This window comes from Propithecus coquereli, unplaced genomic scaffold (genome assembly GCF_000956105.1).
Source record: "Propithecus coquereli isolate 6110/MARCELLA unplaced genomic scaffold, Pcoq_1.0 Scaffold862, whole genome shotgun sequence".
NCBI lineage: Eukaryota > Metazoa > Chordata > Mammalia > Primates > Indriidae > Propithecus > Propithecus coquereli.
Window position 1 is genome coordinate 538,842 of NW_012154863.1, and position 22,629 is coordinate 561,470.

At 53.5% G+C, this 22,629-nt stretch overlaps 1 protein-coding gene across 1 annotated transcript in view; it reads right to left on the bottom strand.

The window, feature by feature from the left end:
• Positions 1-1,889: 1,889 nt before the first annotated feature.
• The window catches only part of ZFYVE28 (zinc finger, FYVE domain containing 28), a 115,036-nt gene continuing 94,296 nt past the window's right edge, over positions 1,890-22,629 (bottom strand). The window contains exons 9-13 of the mRNA XM_012664142.1: positions 5,573-5,727; positions 4,916-5,032; positions 3,462-3,566; positions 2,474-2,577; positions 1,890-2,021 (exon numbers count right to left, since the gene is read on the bottom strand). Coding sequence (XP_012519596.1) covers positions 1,890-2,021; positions 2,474-2,577; positions 3,462-3,566; positions 4,916-5,032; positions 5,573-5,727 — 613 coding nt within the window. The remainder of the gene's footprint in view (positions 2,022-2,473; positions 2,578-3,461; positions 3,567-4,915; positions 5,033-5,572; positions 5,728-22,629) is intronic.

Sequence of the window (22,629 nt, forward strand, 5' to 3'; positions counted from 1 at the left end):
CCTGGCCACATGCAGATCTTCCTGTCTGCCACCCTGGGGCCCAGGCTCCACCCTCTGGGGGGCAGACCTGCCTTCCTGGTCTCCACCCCCTCTCCCACCTCTGACCTGGTGGACAAGGAGGACCACCACGTCTCAGGTGTCCAGTGTGGGTGCCTGTGAAGAGAGAGGGGGCCCACAGAGCAGATCCATGAAGGCTTCCCTGCGGGGGTGATTCCACTATGGCACAGCTGTCCACCAGAGTAGGGAGTGGGATCTGGGGGGGAAGAACCATCTCTCTGTGTTCTGTTCAGATGTGGGAGGATGGACCCAGCCTTGGGCAGCCAGAGATACTGAGGTTCCATGGATGCCCTTCTCTTCTGCTCCCAAAGGCAGAGAGACCCCACTTTCTAAAATACTTTCTCACCAGGCAGAAAGTGCCCCATTCTCTGGCCCTCCAGTGCCCACCTCCAGGGGCTCAGGCCTATCCCTGTGACAACCCTGTTCTCTCCAGGACCCTCCAGAAGGCAGCCCCCAGGCTGCTGGGCAGCGAGGCCCTACGACCAGGGTCCGCAGGTGGGGTGGGCCCCAAGATGGCAAGAGCCAGGGGTCTGGGCTGAAGATGAGAAGAGGAACGAAGCAGGAGGGTGGGCAGGTGGGGCACAGAGCCCTGAAGGCGTGGATGGGACTTGCAGGGAGGCAGGGGGTGACCTCTTCTCTCCTGGGGGCTGACAGGGAGCCAAGGCCTGCCCTGCAGTTGTCCCAGGAGTGCAGAAGCCCCCAGCTTCCTCGGCAGAACGCATGTCAGCATGAGCACCGTCGCTTTCCAGACAGAGAAAAAGGAGTCAGCGTTCACAGAAAAAATGAAAAGCGTCTGCAATCCTTAAATAGATTTATGGAAATGGTTTTGAATTACAGCATTTAGAAAATAAATATAATCTCAATACATAATATTCTCTCCATTATATACTCTCCCCCCACAGAAGCCATTTTTCTGCATGTGTAGTCCACTGTTAAATAGTAATTGCATTTTATCCTATAAAAGAAGCAGTAGGTGTGTCATCTCTACAAATAAAACTGCAATCATCGTTGCAATGTGAAGCCTGAGATTTAAGCCTGAGGAGGTGTCTGTGCTGGGGCCACTCTGCTGTGTCAGCTTGGGTCCAGGCTGCTCTGGGGTCTGAGGGAGTGGGCCAGGATCCCAGGGGGTACAGAGGGAAGGGGGTCGTGGTGGCCACATTGGCAGCCCCCAGCGGTCCTGGGCTGCTTGGTGAGCTTGGATCCAAGAACCTGAGCAACCTCCGGGCCCATGGGTCTCTGCGCTGCCCGGGCTCTGCCAGCAGGTGGACAGTGGAGGGCAGACACCAGGCCTCTGCTTGCCCAGAGGCCCACTGAGTGGCTTCCCACACTTCCCCCGCCAAGAAGAAATGAGATGCATGAGGCAGGCCAGCGAGGGTGGGCACTGGGGAGGGTGGTGGGCCGCTGTGGGAAGGAAGGGACAGCCTGCTATTTCTGATTTGGTGAGCGCACGGGAAACCCTGCCGTGACGGGGAGCCTGCCCAGTTGCCCCATGCCTGCTTCTAGATTCACCGGACAGAAGAGGCCCCTCAGGGAGGCCACTCTCCTGCACACACCAGTCATAGCAGAGCTCCTGTGGACCAGCAGGAAAGCCCGGCCCACCTGCCAGGCCCCCTGCCACTGGGCTCCCTCCGTGGGCCAGGCTGACCTGTCACCCTGCATCCGGCCTGGGATCCCTGGGTGGGGTCCCAGGCCAGGGTGGGTGGGATGGAGGCTCCAAACAATCTGGAAGTCTGGGCAACCCTAGGGTGCGGCAGCTGGATGAGACACAGGGAGACGCTCCCGTCCTTCCTGGGGGTCCTGCCTGGGGGTGGGGGCATGTGGCCCGGGCCATGTCACAGGCCCGCCTTGTCACTGTAGAAGGGCGTGACGTGGAACATGTAGCAGTGCGTGCACACACGGACAGGCTTCACCTGCCCGTAGCGGGGCAGTGGTGCTGAGTGCGAGGAGCAGCGGGAGCAGAAGATCTAGAACAGGGTAGGGGTGGCATGGGGGTTGGGGGGAGTGAGGGGCGGGACCTCGCCAGCCAGCCAGGCCCCTCCCATCCAGTGCCAGCAGGGCAGGTGGTGGGTCTGCCTGGTCCCCAGCCCTACCACTGTGGTGCTAGAACCACCAGGAAACCCTGGCTAAGGCTTTGCCCCAGGAGGCTGGGCTCTCTTAGGGGGTCCAGGCCCTGCACCAAGGCCACCAAGGCTCCTGTTCACCCTCTGTCCCCTCCCCTGGCTCTAAAGTGGTCAGGGCCGGACATGGGCACCATCCAGGCTCCAAAGGCCCGAACTTGGGGCCTTTTCACAGGAACCCAGAGACCTCGACACCTTCCCGGGGCACAGGTCCTGACTTCCAGAACCTCATGCTGCACCTGTGGACAGGTCCCCCCGTGACACTGGGGGACCATCCTCTGGGGTGTGCTCCCACCTACCTTTCCGCAGCTACGACAGTGGTGCTTTCGGCGGATGACGGTAAATGGAGCTTTGCAGGCGGTGCAGAAGCCACAGGCCTCGTCTGGCACCCACTCAGGTGGGTCTGTCACAATGAGAACCGGGGACACATCAGCAGTGGCAGAGCCAGGTGGGCCAGGGGCAGGGTCAGAGGCCTGGCGGGTGCAGGCACCACTGGTCCCTCTCCTCCTCTCTGTCTTCCCCTAGACCTCAGGTACTGGCTATGATTTCAGGAAACTGATGGCATCACATGCACCCATCACTCGTCACAGCTATTGGCAGTGCCAGGCCACCAAACCCCAGGCCGCGACACCTGCATTCGGGAAGTGCTGCAGGGAGCCTCCACCTGGGTGACCACACCCTGGCTGTGACCCTCACTCTCCCGAGCTCTCCCTGACAGCTCTGGCTGCCCTTCGGCACCTCTCCCAAACCTCCAGGGACCCAGGGGCCTGTTTTCACATTCTGCCACCAGCCCCTTCCAAAGGCCATGGGCAGCCCCATCCCCACCAATGTGCTTCAGTGCCCCCCATTTGCTCTGTACCCTCCTTCCTGACTGCCCAGCCACCTGGCCTCCAGCTGGCCCACAGGGGAACAGAGAGTTGTCTCTGGCTGCACCTGCTCACATCCGGTGGCCTGAGGCCCTGCCCTCATGAAGAAGGCCCCCCTAACTCCCATGGCCCCCCCACAAGGAGGCCCTCCTGACTCCTGCAACCCCTCAGTAAGGAGGCCCCCCCCGACTCCCTCGGCCCCCCACTGGTGTCCCAGGCAGTGTCTGGGGCTGGCTGTGTGCCCACCCGGGAGGGGAGGAGCGCTGCAGCGTGGGAGGCTACCCCATGGGAAGCCACACACTGAGACAGCCTCTGGGAGGGGCTGGGGTGGGGCAGAGAGGTAGAAATGTCCAGAGCAGGCTCCTGGGTGCTCCGCCCAACATGCAGCATGCCAGCCCCTGGCCCAGAGCCTCCCACACACCTTCAAAGTCCCCATCTCGGGTCTTGGCTGCAAGTTCCGAGGATGACAGGGTCTCCTGGCACAATGCACAGTCCTCCAAGGCCGCACTCCGCAGGGTCTGGGTGACTGGCAGAAAAAGGGAGGCCATTGGGGGTGGTGGGTGAGGAGGTCGATGCATGGTCACCTGTCCCTGGTGGATATCCTGGGTGCCTCCAGCAGGGTCAGCTCCCCCAGACCCACTGACAGTCTCACAGCACACGGAGGGAGTGCCCACAGCGTGCTGATCCTGGTTGGGGCTCTTCCCTTCTGAAGTCCCTTCTGTGCACAGGGTGGTGGGCTCTGAGGCAGGTGGATGCTCCTTCCTGCACTGCACAAGTGTGGCCAGACCCCCTAGACTGCCAGTGTGAGTGCCCAGTCCAGGGCGTAGCCTGAGGGGCTCACAATCCCCCGGTTGCAGAGCCAGTCTGTGACACCGCCTCTTCCGCAGTGCGGTTTCCAGAAGGCAGCCCTGCTGAGAATCCCCTGGCAGAATGGTGTGGTGTGGACTCCAGGGGGTGAGCTCAGTGGACACAAGGCTCCTCTCCGCTGGCAAGAACGTGCCCTGCTGGGCCAGGGCTCCAGGACCAGGCAGGCTATCCTGTGTGCCCAGACCCCTGTGGTGAGGGGCAGCACCCCCAGAACAGACACCTGAGGCCAGCACAAGGGGCTGGCGAGCAGGAGTCGAACCCTTTGTCCCACTCCAGAATCTTGCAAGGGCCGTGGGTCAAGCTCCCTGTGCCTAATCAGTCCTCGCCCTGATGCCTACTCCCTCGCCAAATAACTGTTGTGTGCATGTGTGAGTGTGAGTGTATGTGCACATACGTGCAAGCCTGTGTTGCATGCATGTGTGGTACACTTATGTGCATGTATATGTGTATGTGTATGTGAGTGTGCGCTTGTGTGCATGCATGTGTGTGTGCTTTGTGGGCATGTGTGCATGCACGTGTGTACACATGCCTATGTATGACTGGGTCTGAGAGTGGACTCTTTTCCACTACCCCACAGAGCAGTGTGGCCCACATCCCCCATGACTCTGGGCTGGCCTCTGCTGTGACAGATGGAATTCAGTGGAAGTGACACTGTGCCAGCCTCGTCGGCAATAAGAGTCGGGTTACCTTGCTGCAGTGTGTGCAGGGGGCCAGGAGCCACGTGTTGCTCACACAAGAACAGTGGGGCTGACCTATCTGCAAACTCACAGGGGTGGAGCCATTTCTCCAGGCAGGTGGCCTTGCTCGGTGCTTCCCAGGCCCCACGGCTATGCACCCTTTGGTTGCACATTTGGACTGTGGCAGGTCAGCCGATCCTGGGTACAAGCTTGCCTCGTGGCCATGCTTGCCCAGGGCTAGGAGGTGCGGTTTTCTCAGCATCCCCTCCCTGGGGGCAATGGACACAGGTGGCTGGTGCAGGTTCAGAGCCCATCTTGAGTGGGCACTCACCCTTCCTTAACTTTTCCTTGTCATCCGTTTCTGGCTTGGTGGCCATGACCTCAAACAGCGTCTTGAGAATACTTCTCAGGTCACTAGCATAGTTCGTCTGCAGCTGGTCAGCCACGCCTGGGGGAAGAGGACCGTGGTAAGAGTGACAGAGGGCGGATGCAAGGAACTTCAGAGGCTGGCACTGCGTGCCGGGTCAGCCGAGACCAGCATGTCCTCCACTCCATCAGGGAAAGAGGAGGCAGCCCAGCCCCGTGGGAGACAGCTCCTTTGACAGGAGTGAAAATGCAGGAGTCAGGAGAAGCCAGGGGCAGGGCGGAGGGCCGCCATGGCAGCCGCCGCACAAGGTCTACTATTTACATTTGTTCATTTTATCAACAGATCACAGCTGTCACCACTAGGTGGTTCTGGCTAAGGGACACTCATAGAGCCCTGCACTGTGCCCACCCCTGGGCAGCTCCCCCACCCCCACCTGCAGAGGTCCCTTTCCTCCACCTTCCTGCATTAGGTAGATCTAGCCCTTCTCCAGGAAAAGGAGCAGACCAGGTGCCATTTATAGCAACCTGAGGGAGAGGCTGTGCGCACCCTGCCAGAGCGCCTGTGAAGCATGCCCCATCTCCCACCCCGGTGTCCTCAGTTGTTCAGGCCCAGACCTCGCACCTGAAATGCAGACAAACAGGCGGTGGATCAGGTCGTGGCTGCCGTGGAACCTGGACCGGATCTTCTCTCTTGTGGTCACGGGGGTGACAGGTGTGGCTGCCAGGGCTGCCTCTGGGCTGGTCTTGTCTGAGGAGCAGGAGCCAGTCGTGGGGTTGCTGCACAGAGAAGGAGATACGGTGTATGGGGCGAGGGCACAGCGAGGGGCTCCTGGAGCCTAAAGGTCAGCGGGTTCAGAGAAAAATCTGTGTCCTCGCAGGCCCCCATTCCATGGGGGTTGCATTGCCCAGACATACAACGTTCCGATAACTTAACTTTCAAATGCCATCAATGTAACACACGTGCATCCTTGAGCCAGGTGGTACAGCAGGGCTCTGACCCAGCCCCTGCCCTGCCTTGGGCTGCACTAAGGCAACCACGTCCACGTCCTTCTGCTGGGTCTCCTGGTGGTGACACTGGTGTTGAATCACAAGTCCCAGTTTAATATTTTCTACTGACTTCCTCCTACAGGAGATTCACCCCTTCATGCCATGGCTAGCGGAGTGAAAGCCCTCCAAGAAGATGTATCCACCCCCTGACCCCTGTAACCTCTGACCACGACCTTACTCGGAAAGAGGGTCTTTTCAGATGTAATTAAGTGAAGGATTGTGAAATGAGATCATCTTGGATTACCCTGATCGGCCCTAAATCCAGTGACAAATGTCCTTATAAGAGACACAAGAGGAGACACAGAGACAGGGGAGAGAAGGCCATGTGACCACAGAGACAGAGAGTAGAGTGATGCGGCCACAAGCCAAGGGATACCCTGGAGCACCGGAAGCTGGAAGAGGCAGGAAGGAGCCTCACCTGGAGGCTCGGAGGGAGCAGGGCCACATTCAGACTTCTGGCCTCCAGACTGCGAGACAGTCAATTCCTTTTGACTTAAGCCACCCAGTTTGTGGCACTTCCTTACGGCAGCCACAGGAAGCTAACACATGGCCCTCCCCATAGCTTCCCTCTCCATCTCCCAACAGTTGTATCCTCAGTTTTTATTATACTACATTAGCTATTCAGGGGTTATATTGTGACTATGTAAATACCATTCACAGTCGAGCCTGTACCACCTCAAGGTGTCTACCTCGCCCAACTCCAGGCGGTGCGTTCACTGGCCCTCCAATTTTAAAATAATTTATCTTCTATATTCTCTTTGTCTTTTTGTCCCATGTTCTGGGAAATTTCCTCAACTTTTTCTTCCAATTTTACTCTGGACATTTTAATTTCCTGTTCTTACTGTTGTTTCATGGATGCAAAATCTTTTATTTATCTATAAATATTCGTTACAGTTTTTTAAAAGTTGCCATCGGCAGCCTGCGCTGTCTCTGTTTTCCCTTTTTGTGGGGAGTTGGCTGTTTGGTCTGCTGCTCATGCCAAAGGCTTGCCTCATGTTCAGGGCTCCTCGGCTACGTCCATATTTAAGAGGAGCGCGAGTGGAACAACAGGAACCTTCGCCTTGCTGGTGGGAGTGTATATCGGTGCAACCACTTTGGAAAAATAATTTGGCACCATCTGAGTAAAACTGAGCTGCCCACACTCTGCAACCCAGCGGCCGGTTGCAGCATGCACCCAAAACTCTCATCTTTGTACGTGGGCAGACACCACAGGATCTTCCAGGCAGCACTGGGTGTCCATGACAATGGCACAGAAAGCTGGCTGGGTTCTAATCACGCCCCGGCAGATGGTGCCACGGAGAAGGTGGCCGTGGCCCCTTGCTGACGTGAGCGGACCTCACATGCTGGGGGAAATGCACAGAACTGCCTAGCAGCTTATTTAGGGATACAGCCTCATCATGTAGGACTGTTTGGAAGCACAGCGTCCTGCTCCAGTGGGGTGGGGGAGGACTGGAGAGGCTGGAACCTCACCTCACTTCAGCAGAGTGGGGTGCATGAGGGTGTGTGTCACTGATCTGCTCTAACGGATGAATATGCATCTGCGCGGAGCAAAGCGATGGGAGGCTGGGGTGGCTGAGCCCGAGGGACTGGACCCTCTGCTGGGCCCTGATGGTGATCTGCAGCTCTTTCCTCCCAAGGGACTCAAAAAAGCTTCTCACAGCGGGGGATGGGCCTAGCTTCCCTCTGTCCTGGGAATTGGGTAAAGTGTGGGAGTGGGGCCTTCACCATCCAGAGTATCACCTTCCACTGGATACCGCCATCCTCAGCTGACAGCCTCACCAAAGGAACTGAAAGCAGGGCTGGGACAGATGCTGGCACACCCATGTTCACAGCAGCATGATTTATGACAGCCAAAAGATGGAAGCAGCACACGTGTCCATCGGCAGAGTGGTAGATAAACAAATTGTGGTGTGTACAAACAGTGGAATGTTACTCAGCCTTAAAATGGAAGGAAGTTCTGACACCTGCTACAACACAAACGAACCTTGCAGACGTGATGCTCAGTGAAATAGACACTAAAGGACAAATCCTGCATGATTCCACCTTTGTGAGTGCCCTAGAGTAGTCAGGTTAGAGACAGAAAGAATAGAGGGTGCCAGGGCGAGGGGATGGGAGTTGGTGTTTAGTGGGGACAGAGCTTCCATTTGGGAAGATGCAAATTCTAGAGACAGATGGCGAGGGCTGCACACACCACGACTGCGCTTAATGCTGTGGAACTATATGCTCGACAGCGGTTAAATAGTCAATTTTGTCATGAATTTAACCAAAATTTTTAAAATGGGAAGAAAGAGAATTGAGACAGGGAAAGAACAGAGGAAAAGGAACTGAGGTGGCAAAAATGTAGCAAAGAGGGTGAGATTGGCATGGCATTCAATACGAAAGGTTCAGAGTGTCCACTATTTTTTTTTTTTTGAGATAGAGCCTCACTCTGTCGCCCTGGCCAGAGTGCAGTGGTGTCATCATAGCTCACTGCAATCTCCAACTCCTGGGCTCAAGCGATCCTCCCACCTCAGGTTCCTGAGTAGCTGGGACTAAGACACATGCCACCACATCTGGCCAAGAGTGTCCATTGCTAAAAACCATTGAACTGTATGCTTTAAAAGGGTGAACTTTTAGTATGTATATTGCATATCAATAGAGACTTATTTTATAAATCATTTGTATTTAGATATGGTAGCAATAAAATCAAAATGAAATTGATAAAACGATCCCATTGATCATAGCATCAAAAAGGGATTAAAATACAAAAGAAGGTCTGCCAAGGTGGCTCACGCTTATAATCCTAGCACTCTGGGAGGCCCAAGCGGGAGGATCGCTTGAGGCCAGGAGTTCAAGACCAGCCTGAGCAAGAGTGAGACCCTGTCTCTGCTCAAAATCGAATGAAATTAGCCAGGTGTGGTGGTGCACACCTGTAGTCCCAGCTACTCGGGAGCTGAGGCAGGAGGATCGCTTGAGCCCAGGAGTTTGAGGTTACTGTGAGCTGTGACGGGGTCACTGCACTCTAGCCCCGGCAACAGAGTAAGACCCTATTTCAAAGAAAAAGAAAACAAATACAAAAGAAGTGTAAGATTTATATACTAAAAACTATAAAACCTTGCTGGAAGAAATTAAAGAGGACCTCAATAAATGGGAAGACAGACAATATTCATGGATCGGAAGACTTAATATTGTTAAGATGGCAATCATCCCCAAATTAATCTACAGATTCAATGCAATCCATATGAAAATGTCAGCTGCCTTTTTTTTTCTTGCAGAAATTGACAAGCTGGTCCAAAAATCCATATGAAAATAAAAGCGCCCCCAAATAGCCACAACAACCTTGAAAAAGAAAAAAAAGTTGGAGGACTCATGCTCAAACTCAACTCAAATTCGTTATGAAGCAACAGTAATCAAGAATGTGTGGCCTGGCATAGGATAGACACAGATCAATGACACTAAGGATCCAGAAATATACCCACACGTTTATGTGCAAATGATTTTCAGTCAGGCCAAGACCATTCAACCAAGAATGAATAGTCTGTTCAATAAATGCTCCTGGAAAGACTTGATATCCACATGCAAAAGAATGAAGGTGGACTCTTACCTTATACCATATACAAAATTAACTCAAAATGAATCAAATACCTAAATGTAAGAGCAAAATTCTAAAATCCTTAAAAGAAAACATAGGAGTAAATCTTTGTGGTCTTGGACCAGGCAACAGTTTCTTAGACATGATACACAAAGTACAAGCAACAAAATAAAAAATAGATAGATTGGACAACATCAAAATTAAAAACTTTGTGCTTCATAGGATGCCATCAAGAAAGTGAAAAGACAACCTACAGAATAACTTTTGCAAATCACGGGTCTGGTAGGGGTATAGTACCTGGAGGCTAGAAAGAACTCTTACAACTAACTCAATAATAAAAAGACAAAAAACCAAACTAAAAAATGTGAAATGGATTTGAATAGACATTTTTCCAAAGAAGATATACAAATGGCCAGTAAACACATGAAAAGATGCTCAACGTCGTTGTCAAGTGGGAGATGCAAATCTAAATGACAATAAAATATCATTTTATTTATTAGGATGACTGGAATAATTTTTCCACAAAAACCAGAAAATAACAAGTATTGGTGAGGATGGTGAGAACGTGGAGAACCCTCATACATTCCTTGTGGAATGTAAAATGGTGCAGCCCCTTTGGAAAACAGTTGAATGGGTAAACAAAATGCGGCATATCCGTACAATGGAATACATTTTCAGCCATAGAAACGAGTGAAGTACTAATACACGCTGCGATGGGGAAGAATCTTGAAAACATTAGGCTAAGTGAAAGAAGTCAGTCACAAAAGGTCACATACTGTATGAATCAATTCATATGGAACATCTAGAGTAGGCAAATCCATAGACACAGAAAGTAGATTAGTGGTTGCGGCTGAAGGGAGGGGCACGGGGTTTCTTTATGGGGCGATGAAAATGTTTTGGAATTAGTGATGATGGTTGTACAACCTTGTGAATATAGCAAAAACCACTGAATTGTACACTTAACAATACAGCTGGGTGAAGTGGCTCATTTTGTAATCCTAGCACTCTGGGAGGCCGAGGTGGGAGGATGGCTTGAGCTCAGGAGTTTGAGGTTGCTGTGAGCTACAATGACACCACTGCACTCTACCCAGGGCAACACAGTGAGACTGTGTCTCAAAAACAAACAAACAAACAAACAAAAAACAATAGAAGAGTATGTTTTTCTTGTCATCACCTAGCAAATGCATTTTCAAGAAATTAGCTCATAAGGTAAAAGTCCATCAACAGTGGATTGATTCAATAAATCAGGTCATATCCCTATGATGGAACACTTTGTGACACTGGAATGTTAAAATATTAAATGAAAAAGGTAGCATTTTTAAAATTAGAGATATCATATGTACATAAATGAGAGATTGGGAAATATACCCAAGGTAAATCATTACTATTATATTTATTTGAATAGTAAGACTACAGATAAGTTATTTTCCAAAGTCTCTTTTATGATCAAGTATTCTTTTTGTGATCAGAGGAATAAATGCCATTTCAGGAAGAGAGGAAAGTACATGTTGGCAGCAGATGGCACCATGGGGAGCTTTTTCCCTGTGACAGTAGCCGGAGTCGGGGAGGCATGTCAGCACTGCAGCTCCCACCCTCGGATAAATGCCCTGAAGGCTGGAAGGCCTTTCTGGACAAGTGTTCCACTGCTGGTGCACCAGAGCGGGTTGAGGGCTATGAAGCCTGAAGTTTATAGTGTGTCATAAGAAGAACAATTGACTCCTGCAGCAGATCAAGACTGAAGCCTAGGCCAGCTGGGTGGTCAGTGGGTGGATCCCATCACTGGCTGCTATCTCAACCCAGAACCTCTTTCATGTTCCTCTCCTGCTGCTCTGCCCTGATCAGCTTGAGGCTCTGGCAGAACAGGGGATCAGGTGGGTAGAGAGCACCAAGGGGCTCCAGACAGGCACTCTGGCCTCAGACAGAAAAACCATGAGGCACTGCCCAAGGGGGCCCAGCTGGGCTGGAAGGGCCGAGGGAGACAAAAGAACAGGCTGCAGGAGGTAGAACCTGGGACTTCACCTGGAGCCTGAGCTAGGGTCCTGTCTGGGTGGCCTGTTCCTAGGAGCCATGTGGATGGGTGTCTTGGTCTGTTTTCTGCTGCTGTGGCAGAATACCACAGACTGCATAATTTATAATGAACAGAAACCTTATTTGACTTGTGTTCTGGAGGTTAGGAAGTCCCAGATGGAGGGTGAGGGCCTTCTGGCTGCATCATAACATTGCGGAAGGCATCACAACCCCACTCCAGTGATAATGAACCCACTACTGTGATAATGGCATTAATTAATCACCTGTCAACATTGTTGCCCTAGGGATTAAATGTCCAACATATGAACTGTGGGGGACACAGCCATGGGCATGGTTGGACACTGGGAGGCCCAGGAATGCTGGCTTGGAAAATGTGTTGATCCTCCGTGGGCAGTTGCTGGACAGGGTGAGGCCATGGGGAGGCCCCAGGGATGAACCAGTTGAGTACACCTGATTGTGCCCTGGGGTGTGTGTCCCCCAAAAGACTCAGGAGATGCACACTTTAACAAGACAGAACTGAGAGGCTGGCCAGTGTCCAGTGGGTCCATCCCCATGGTGAGGACGGAGACAGTAAGGGTGAGATGTGGCCAGCACTCAGGATGCACAGGGACAACGAGCCGAGAAAAGCAGCGGCTGGAGGAGGAGGGGCAGCCATCCCACCAATGGCTTCCATGCCTTGCCCTGGAGCCCAAAGTCGTGTCACCAGCATTATTGACCCAGTGGACTGAGCTTACTTTAGCATGTGCACTTGGATGTTGAAAAATCCAGCCACCTGCTGCAGCTGCCAGACATTCCAACTGCTGCCGCCCAGATCTTGCTTCCCGCCACTCTCTTTTCACAGAAGGCAGAGCAAATTCCCCGAGAGCACTCCCCTTTGGTCCTTCGGCCAACTTCCCAAAGCGCACCTCTCACACAGCACACGTGGAGGACAACCATCGGATTTCATTGTTGGAGTGGAAAACACGGTGAGGGGGCCTTTGAAATGTTGGGAACATTGGACATATCTGAACTCAGCAATTTGATACAGCAAACGAGGGAGTTTTACTGAACTTAAAATTTCAATTACAATTGCTTTTTTAAAAAAAGACTATGGCAAAGCCCAAATGAATCTAATGCAGTAATGAATTTAGCATGCATGCATCGTAGACAGAAAAAAGAACTTCATTGGCTTGGACATCTAGGAGTCTGTGAAGAGAGAGCACGTCAACTTGGAAGAACTAACAGCATCACAAGATTCTTCTCACTATGACATTGGATGGGCTCATCTGTGAACATGACGCCCTTTGCAAAGGTCTAGTTAAGAGAAAAGCAGAAGCAATAAGAGTGATTGACAGCTCCAGACGCAGGGGTTAAGTGTGCCTGGATGTGGAAGAACTGAAAGCTTGGACGTCTGCACAACCACATACCAATCCTGATGAGCCGCCAAGGGCCCAGAGACAGACGGTGGGCCGGGTGCTCCCTGCACGTCATCCGCCCGCCTGCCCTGCAACATGGACTTGGCACCAGCACAGCTCAGTGCTCAGAAGCTCATGATTTGATGGCAGAGGAGACAGGTGAGTTGTGACCTATCACACAATATGGAAAGTGTGACAGGCATCACGTCATTATGGGAGGTCAGAGGAGGGCTCCTCCCTTAGGCTGCAGAGGGGTCAAGAGTGTCAGGGGACTTCCTGGAGGGAGCACCATGAGGACAGCTTGAGTGACGGCCAAGAGGCAGGAAGCAGCCCCCAGACCGTGGGGAACCCCCTCTGGTAACGCTGGAGAGGCCGGGGCAGAGACCCCAGGCGAGGCCTCGTGCGTGTGCTCAGGGGCTTGGACCTTGGCCTGTTGGTCAGTGCTCTCCAAAGGATGTTCCACAGAACATGACTCCTGCAGGCTACTGTTGAGAAAAGAGTTTGAGAAACACAGCACATGTGCTCCATCCCTTTCTTGGAGCCCTGCCATTCACATCAGCATCAATATGGTCGACTGAGTGCCCACGCGCTAGGCACAGGGCTCGCTGCGCAGGACACAGTCACGAGACAAGGTCCTGCCCTCGTGTGTGCAGAGGCGGAGGGGAGGCAAACAGTCAGCCTGGAAACAAATGTCCAGAAATGAGCTAATTTCCTGGGTGACAAGGAGGTGGAGAGTGTGGCGGGGCACAGTGGTGGCCAGCCCAGCCTGCAGAGGGGTCACTTTGGGGGAGATCTCAGCGATGAGACGGAGAGGAGAGCAGGAGCCTTGGCCTGAGAAGTGGTGAGCACGGCCTCCTGGGTCAGCTGTGAATGCCTTTCTGCCCAGCCACACTCGGCCACCCGACCAGGACAGTCCCACAGTCTTGGATGTCTCTGGTCCCCCAGAGAGGGTGCAGCATGGTGGAGCATCTCTTCTCCTCTTATGATGTCTCACAAAGACCTGCCCTGAGTCTGCAACTCACCACAAGGCCTGGCTTTGACTTCCTTTGTGAGTCCTGGGATAGGGAGAGCTGGGGCCCCTTCCAGGAATCAGCTCTGGAACTGTCACAGCAGCTTTGCTCAGGCCACAGACGGGAATTGGCAGCCGGTTGATCCCTCTTTGTTGGCTGGTGCCCTTGAAGTCTAGCACAGTGAGCACTCAGCAGGGAGGCGTGTGTGTGTGCTGTTATTGCTTGAACTGTGCATCCCCCATGTATATGTTAAAATCTTAACCCCAGAATGTCAAGCTGTGAACTTATTTGCAATTAGGGTGTCATTACAGTTGAGGTCATACGGGAGTAGAGCGGGTCCTAATCCAATGACGGCTGTCCTTACTGAAGGGAAATTTGGGCACAGACCCATGCGCAGGCAGAACTGCATGTGAACCTGAAGGCAGAGGTTGGGGTGATGCTTCTACAAGCCCAGGAACACCAAGGACTGTCGGTGGCCACCAGGATCTGGACAGAGGCCTGGAACAGGTCCTCCCTCACAGCCTCAGAGGAGCCAGCCCTGCCTACGCCGTGATCTTGGACTTCTGGCCTCCAGAACCGTGAGATGACACATCCTCTCTGTGGCTGAAACCGCCCAGTGTGTGGTACTTGTTCTGGCAGCCCCAGGAGCCTAACACGTCGCTTGGACAGTACCATGGCTACCAGGCCTTTGCACTGGTTCTGGGCAGCAAATATGCTAATTTCTTCTGAACGGACCGGATCCTCCCCAGCCACTTGCAAAGTCATCCTCCTTGGGGTTTAATGTGTGACTCTGTTCCTCAGAAAGTCGGGTGTGCTCATGTGGCAGCCTCTGACTTCGGCCCCAAGCCCCGAGGGAATGAGACAGGCTGGGACCAAGAAGGGGACAAATGCCCTCCATGATGAGCGTCCTCAGACCAGTTTCTCTCCCTGCGGGGCCTGGTTCACGTCTACGGAGGGAACCAACGGAAGAGAGGAGGACTGGGCTGGGACCAGGAGGCCAGGTGCCGATCCAGGAAATAATCAACCCAGAGGGAAGGAAATGGAAGCAAGATGCCAGTGCCACCGCTGCCTGGGGGTCTGCCCGGAGCGGCATCCCTGTCATCCTCCGGGCAGGTGCAGCCAGGTCAGGGGCCTCTTCCGGATGCATCATCTGGTCTTGGCGCATTCTCTTGAAGCACCTCCAGTGACCACCCTCCTCTGGCCCCAGGGTGGTGGGCACATGTCGGGGGTTCTTCCAGACACCCTGGGATCAGTCACTGCTCCCCAACCCATCCCCGAATCCATCCAAACAGCCATCCTGTGGGGTGCAAGGACAGCAGCCTGCGATTTGCTGCTATAGGACATGGGCTCTAATAGGGAGTGTGGGGTGAGGACAGCGTCCCGCGGCCACCAGCTCATCACTCTCTGGGGTGGGCTGCACAGTCCCCCCCCACTGCCAGTGCAGGAAGCTCCCCCTCCAGCCCCTGGGTCAGCCCCCGCTTAGTGCTAACGAGACCTAACAGCCCTCAGCTTGAGGGTGCCAAAAGGCAGCAAGTCAGAGGTCAGCTCGAGCCACCAACTGCTGGCCAGAGGCCAGCACCAGACCCTTGGTGGGGAGCTCACCCCGCAGGCAGATGCCCCAGTGACAGCACAGGGCCACAGCACTCTGCAATGGCAACCGCCGATCCCAGTGGAGCCCTGGTGGCAAAGAAGGGTAGACAGTCTCCCAGGAGACAGGCGAGAGGGGCTTCATGTGTGGGTCTGGTCCCCCAACTCTGGCTTGTGCTTCCCACCCAGGACGGAACCACGCATGTCAATGGTGAGGGGAGGCGGCAAGCACCCCAGGTGCCAGGGACGTTTCTGCATGTGCCACCATCTGACCGGCACAGCAGCGCCTCAAGGGAAGCAGCAGGCGCTTTAAGCTATTGGGAAGATCCAGGTGAAGCCTCTCCCTCCCTCGCTGCTCCAGGCAGTAGCTGACTGAGCTGGGGAGGGGGTGGGAGGCAGCCTGGGAGGGTGGGGTGGAGCTTCTGATCACAGACCTGGACCCCTCCTGGCTCAGCCTGTGCAGGGCTAGGGGAGGGGCATCAGGAGTGGGGGTAGCCCAGGGCAGACTTATGAGGCAAAATTGCCCCACGCCTCAGGGGAGCCCAGCACTCAGGCCCTGCCCCAAGGAGCTGCAGCTCCTACAAGACCCCCTGGCAGGTCCAGGGCAGAGGAGCCTCTCAAACAAAAGTCAGAACACAGCTTCTTTGCACAAAGCCCCCATGCCCTGTCCCACCATCCTCCCCTCCCTCCTGTCCCCTCAACTCACTCCTCTCAGCCTCACTCCTTGCTATCACAGACAAGCCAGGCATGCTGTGGCCACAGGGCCTTTGCACAGATGTCACCAAGCCCGGAATGCTCTTTATCTGGACACCCCCAGAACCCATGGTTCTTTTGGGATCTGTTCCAATATCCTCCTCTCAGAGAGGCCTCTCAAGACCACTGGTCACAAACAGACCCCAGCCCAGCCCTGCACTCTTCCTGCCCCTACCCTGCGTGACTGCTCCTTCAACACTCATCTCCCGACATAGTGTGCATCTCCCTCAAGAGAAAGTGAAGCCCACCAGGGCCCTGAACCAAAGGCTGCTGCGGCACATGCTAGCCTCGCCACATGTCTCTGCTGAACAAACAGTAGGAAGTCATTAGACACAGGGAGATTCAGAATCGGGCTCTCTGCAGGAATGAACACATTCTCCAGTGCTCTAATGCTAAGCAGGATTAGGGAGAGTCTCATGCTTTGGCCCACTGACGCCTCCTCCTCTCCTGCTATGTCACATCTGACCCAGAGACTCTTCCAGGAGCAGGGGAGAGCAGAGTGGCTGGAGGCACAGGACCCAAGCATCATGGGCCCCAAATGGGATATGTCCCCATCAACCGCACGACCTGTGACTGGGACCTGTTCAGAAAAAGGTTCTTCGTGGATGTAATTAAGTTAAGGATCTCCAGGTGAGACCATCCTTGAGATTATCTGGGTGGACCTTAAATTCAATGTGTCCTTGTAAGAGACAGAAGAGGGGAAGACACAGTCTCAGGGAGGAGGCCACGTGAGATGGAGGCAGAGGTCAGAGTAACCTGGCCACAAGCCAAGGAAGTGCCAGGAGCCACCAGGGGCTGGAAGAGGCAAGACAGATCCTCCCCTAGAGCCTTCGTCTGGGGCTGGAGCGCCCCCTGCCACACCCGACCTCAGACTTCTGGTCTCCAGACTGAAAGAGAATAAATTTCTGTTGTTTTAGGCCTCCCAGTGTGGGTATTTGGTTACAGTGGCCCCAGGCCACTAATCTAGGATCGGAATCTGTCATCTGATCCCGAGCCCATCTCTCACCTATGGGTGATCCTGGGCAGGCTACTTGCCCCTTCTCCACAGAACGGGACTGGAAAACAGGTGCTGATGGAATCAGGCAAGTGACACCCGCCAGTGAGGTGCTGGCGCCTTGGGGGCCGCAATGCCGGGGAGGCGGCCACCCAGCAGGGAGCGGAAGCAGTTCATACTAGTAACGCGTGTTTAAAGTATTCCAAAGAAGCAGTCGTTCTCAACACAGAATTATGGCTTAAATCGTTTAAGGGTTTGTAAGTTTATAATCAATGTATAAACATGCAGGGAAAGTACTTTGCAAGGAGGTGTTTATTTGCTGAATTCCTGGGAGGCAGAAACAATCAACCTAGGGACGGTCACGGTGCAGCAGGGAGGGCTTCCTGGGAGAGGCAGCCTGGATGAGCAGAGGTGTGCCCCACTTGTCCCTGAGTCCGCAAAGGCCCTGGGGCCCACATCACCTCCCAACTGTGGTCACTGAATGTGGGGCCTCCATCTCCTGGCCACAGAGCTTGCTCCCAGGAAGACCAGCAGGTGAGACTAGAACAGGGACCCCACCTCTAACAAGGGCAAGTCCTGCTCTGTGGAGTGAGGGCATGGGTCAGGTGAGCACCTGCCACCGGAAAGGAGGACTCAGGCCCTGAGCTGGGTGATGGGGCCAGAGTCGACCAGCAGCACCTGCCTCCAGGGGACCTGGGCTGTCGACAGGAAGAGACCAAGGGGCTCTGGGCACATGGCTGCTGCTCCAGGCTGAGGCCCTGCCATCAGGAAGGGGTCCCAGGGCTGGACTGGGGAGTCACAGAAAGTTACATGGTGTGGGCTGAGGCCCCTGGGCATCACCACCTAGGCCATCTGGTGGAGAGCTTAACCTCCCAGGGCCTGTTTGCCTGTCTGTAAAATGGGAAAGCGATACTGTCACAGGCGGTGGAGGGGCAGGGCAGGTGGTGCTTGAGTCCTAGCACTGAGAGGCCCTGGGCCTTGTAACTCAGGGCTGATGCCCAGCCTCCCCAGGTGGGTGTGTGCGGCGGAGAGGCAGAGGCTGTGGGCCAAACCTCAGGGCCACAGGCTCCCTCCACCTGCTGTTGTCAAAGAGGCCAGCCCTCCGAGGGTCAGGCAGGAGGTGGGCATTGCACCAGCCCAGCCCCAGAGTGCAGCCCCATCACCCCCAAGCAGGGTCAACACTGTGACAGCAAAACCCAGCCTCCTGGCGCCCTATGTACCAGGCTCTGGGACCCTTGTGCACTCAGGGATCAGGATTTCCTGGAAATGTCTCTCGCCATCACTGCAATGGAACAGCCAGGCACCATGAGCCATGGTGTCTTCCTCACCCCAGGGACGAGCTACAGAGCCTTGGGGGACTGACTACGTTCCAAGATGGGGGGAGGACCAATAGCAGACAGCAGACAGGCCTGAGGGAGCCCACTGTCCTAACTGACACTGTCCTAGCCCGAGAGCAGACAGACAGCACGGCCTCAGCAAGCCCTGAGAGACCCTGTACAAGATCACTCTGGGAGGAAAGGCCACCCGTGCTGGTCTCCCTGGAACCCGGAGAGTGCGGGCCACGCTCCAGGAGGGAGGTCCAGGCAGCTCCCAGGCCTGCTGGCCCCCAGGAGGCAGCCTCTCCTTGGATAAAACTGGGGCTTCGGAGGACCAAATGCAATGTTGCCTGGTGACCGACAGGTTGCAGGTCCTGGAGGTCACTTTCCAAGTTGCCATGGTGAACTGTCTCTGGATCCCACAGCCCTCCAATGGGACCTGTCCCAGCGAGGCACTGAGCCCACCTGCCCTGTCCAGTTCTGTCCATGCATGAGGCTACAACACTGCTTGCTGACAGCCCCAGGAGACGTCTCCCAAAGCCGGGGGCCCAGGGGTGGGGGTGCAGCAGAGCCACACCTGACCTGCTCTGGGCCCCAGAGCAGCTGCTGACACCCATGGCTCACTGAGTCTTTCAAGAAGTCAGCTCTTCCAGGCCCGCCTCACTCCTCTCCTGCTGCAGGCCTGGGGCCAGGCTAGGCATCGCCTTGGGGTGTTCATATGGCCCCTTAATTCCCCCACTAAGGTCAGGCACAAATGCCTCCTCTCAGCCAAAGAGTCAGGGGAGAGGTGGAAGCGATGGTCTGATTCCTCTGGGCCTAGCCCCACCTGTCCAAGATGCTGGGCTCTGGGGACACAGCTGGGCCCAAGCCTGGACACAGCCCAGCTCTTGAAAAGATCTCACTATGGGGGCATGGGAACCTAATATTCTCTTACTTCTCTAGTTTTTTTTTTTGGGAGGGAGACAGACATCGTCATAGCTCACTGCAACCTCAAACTACTGGGATCATGTGATCCTCCTGTCTCAGCCTCCCAAGTAGCTGGGACTACAGGCACGTGCCACCATGCCTGGCTAATTTTTTGTAGAGATGGGGTCTTGCTATGTTGCCCAGGCTGGTCTCAAATTTCTGGCTTCAAGGAATCCTTTTACCTCAGCCTCCCAAAATGTGGGATTACAGGTGTGGGTCACTGCACCCAGCCACTATTACCTCTTAATTACATATGCAATACATGTGTACTGTAAAAAAATTAGGAAATACAGATAAACTAAAAGCATACCCACACGTATGCATCCACGTCATACCAGATGAGCAGAGGAGGCTTCCAGCACCATTCTCATCTCACACATGCAGACCTTTTCTGGGCTTTTTTTGCTTTTAAAAACTCTCAACAGAAGCTTCCGTGGCTGGTGAATCTCAAAGCAGTGGGTGAAGTTGACTGAGGGTGGCATCCTGGTCTCCCTCCTTGATTGTGGAGTCCCCTGATGCTCAAAGGAACAGGGAGTTGGGGGTGTGTGGCCATGGTTCACAGCGACACCCCCTTGGAACACCGGCTGTGTGCCTCCCTGAGAACTGTCCAGAGGGCTGGGGCTGGGGGCTGGGCCTGCTTCAGGGATGGCGGGAGGGGACAGACAGCTGTACTTCAAGGGACAGCACTGTAGGCCTGGGTTCTGCCCAGCCCCTTCTCTTGGAACCCCCAGCATGGCAGCTGCTTACCCCCCACCAAGACCTACCCCCCAACACATACCTGGCTAAGGATGTGGACCCTGCCTCAGGGGCCAAGCATGTCTGTGCCCTGGGAAGCCGGGGCTGGACTGTGACCAGCACATCCTTAGGCCTGCCCTGGGTGAGGAGCAGTGGGCTGGGGCAGGGGCTTGAGCAGGCCAGGCCGCAGGGCAGGAGTTGGGGGCAGATTCCTGGACTGGGATATCTGCCACAATGGCCCCAGCTCCAGGACACCCTCGAGACCTTGCTCCTTCCTGCCCTCGGGGCCACCTTGTTTTCACTGGCCCAGAGCCAGGGCTCCCCCAACCAAGGAGCCAGGCATGTCCCAGTGCTCTGGGGATAAGGCATGGGGGGCAGGGAGGACGCCACACCAGAGAACATGAGATGCCCAAGGTGGACTCGGGAGGGTCCTGCAGGCGGCTGGAAAGCTGGGGTCAGATGGGTGGGAAGGTGGCTGTGGGACGCAGTGAGGCCACGCAGGCAGAGCTCCCACATGCTTCATCGAAGGCAGCAAGTGAGACTGAACTGTGGCTTCTTGGTGTAGAAGGGACAGGGAGGGACAACACAGCAGCAGGAGGACAATGGCCCAAAGGAGCCAATCGAGACCAGCAGGAGGAGAGCGCGGGGCACATATGGAAGAGGCCACTGCAGGGATGAGGCCAGGAAGCCACTGCTGGGGGAGGGGCTAGGTGGGCGGGGCCAAGTCCCAAGGGCAGAGGACAAGAAGGCCTGGAGAGTCCTGCCAGGAAGACCCTCTGGGAGCTCAGAGCATGCAGCAGAGACCAAGGATCACATAGCACAGCAGCACAGAAACTTGCCTGCTCTCTGAGCAAGAGATGGATACTCAAGCAGACCGCTAGTAAGCAAAGTGTCAACCTTGCAGTTAAAAATCTTCCCACAAAGAAAACTCAAGGCCCAGATGGCTTCACTGGTAAAGTCTAACATTTAAGGCAGAAATAATGTGAATTCTACATAAACACTTCCAGAAAGTTGAAGAGGTGGGAATGCTCCCCAACTCATTCGAGGATCCCAGCACACTACTCTGATACCCAAACCGGAAAAGGGCATTACAAGACAAGAAAACTACTGCCCAACATTCCTCACAAAACAGATGCAAAATTCTTAGCAAAAATGTAGCAGGTTCACCCAGGATGACAAGGTTGGCTAAACATCTGAATATCAATCAATGTGATTTATCACATTAAACAGACTAAAACAGAAAGACTATATGGTTATCCCGAAAGATGCAAAAAAAAGCATTTGAGAAAATCCAACATCTATTCTTGATAAAAAACCTTCAGCAAACTGGGACTAGGAGAGAACTTCCTTTTTATTTGGGAAGATAAAAGGCATCTGTGAAAATCCTACAGCTCACATCACACTTAATCTTAGATACTGAATGCTCGGGGATAAGGCAAAATTATCCTGTGTCATCACTCCTACTCAACACTGTACTGGAGGTTCTGGCTGCTTAAAAAAGCACAAGAAAAAGAAATAAGGGACATCCAATTGAAAGGAAGTAAAAGTGCCTTTATTTTCAGACAATGTGATTGTCTATGTAGGAAAGCTGATGAAATCTTCAAAAAAACAAACCCACCATAATTAATGAAACAGGTTTAGCAAGGTTGTAGGATAGAATATCAATGTGCAAAAATCAATTATATTTCTGTATGTTAGCAATGAATAATTGTAAACTGAAATTACAAAACAATGCCATTTACAATAGTATCAAAAAATATAAATACTTAGGGATAAATCTAATAAAAGATATGTAAGACCTATATAATAAAAACCATAAAACTTTGCTGAGAAAAATTAAAGACCTAAATATATAAAGAGATATACTGTGTTCATGAATCAGAAAACTCAATATTATTAAGATGTTAATTCTTCCCAAATTATATGTAGATTCTACGTAATCCCTAGCAGGCATTTTTTTTTTTTTTGGCAAAAATTGGCAACTTGATTCTAAAATTCATATGGAAACACAAAGGACACAGAATAGCCAAAACAACTTTGAAAAAGAAGAAACAAGTTGGATACTTATACTACCTGACTTTAGGCTTCTTACAAAGCTACCATATTCAAGGAGTGGGGCATTGCCGACAATCTAGGCCAATCCATCAATGGAACACAGTAGCAAGTTCAGAAATAAACCCACCCATATATGGTCAACTGAATTTTGATAAAGGCAAAAAGGCAATTCTGTGGAGAAAGGATAGCCTTTTCCAACAAATAACTCTGGAATAATTGGCTT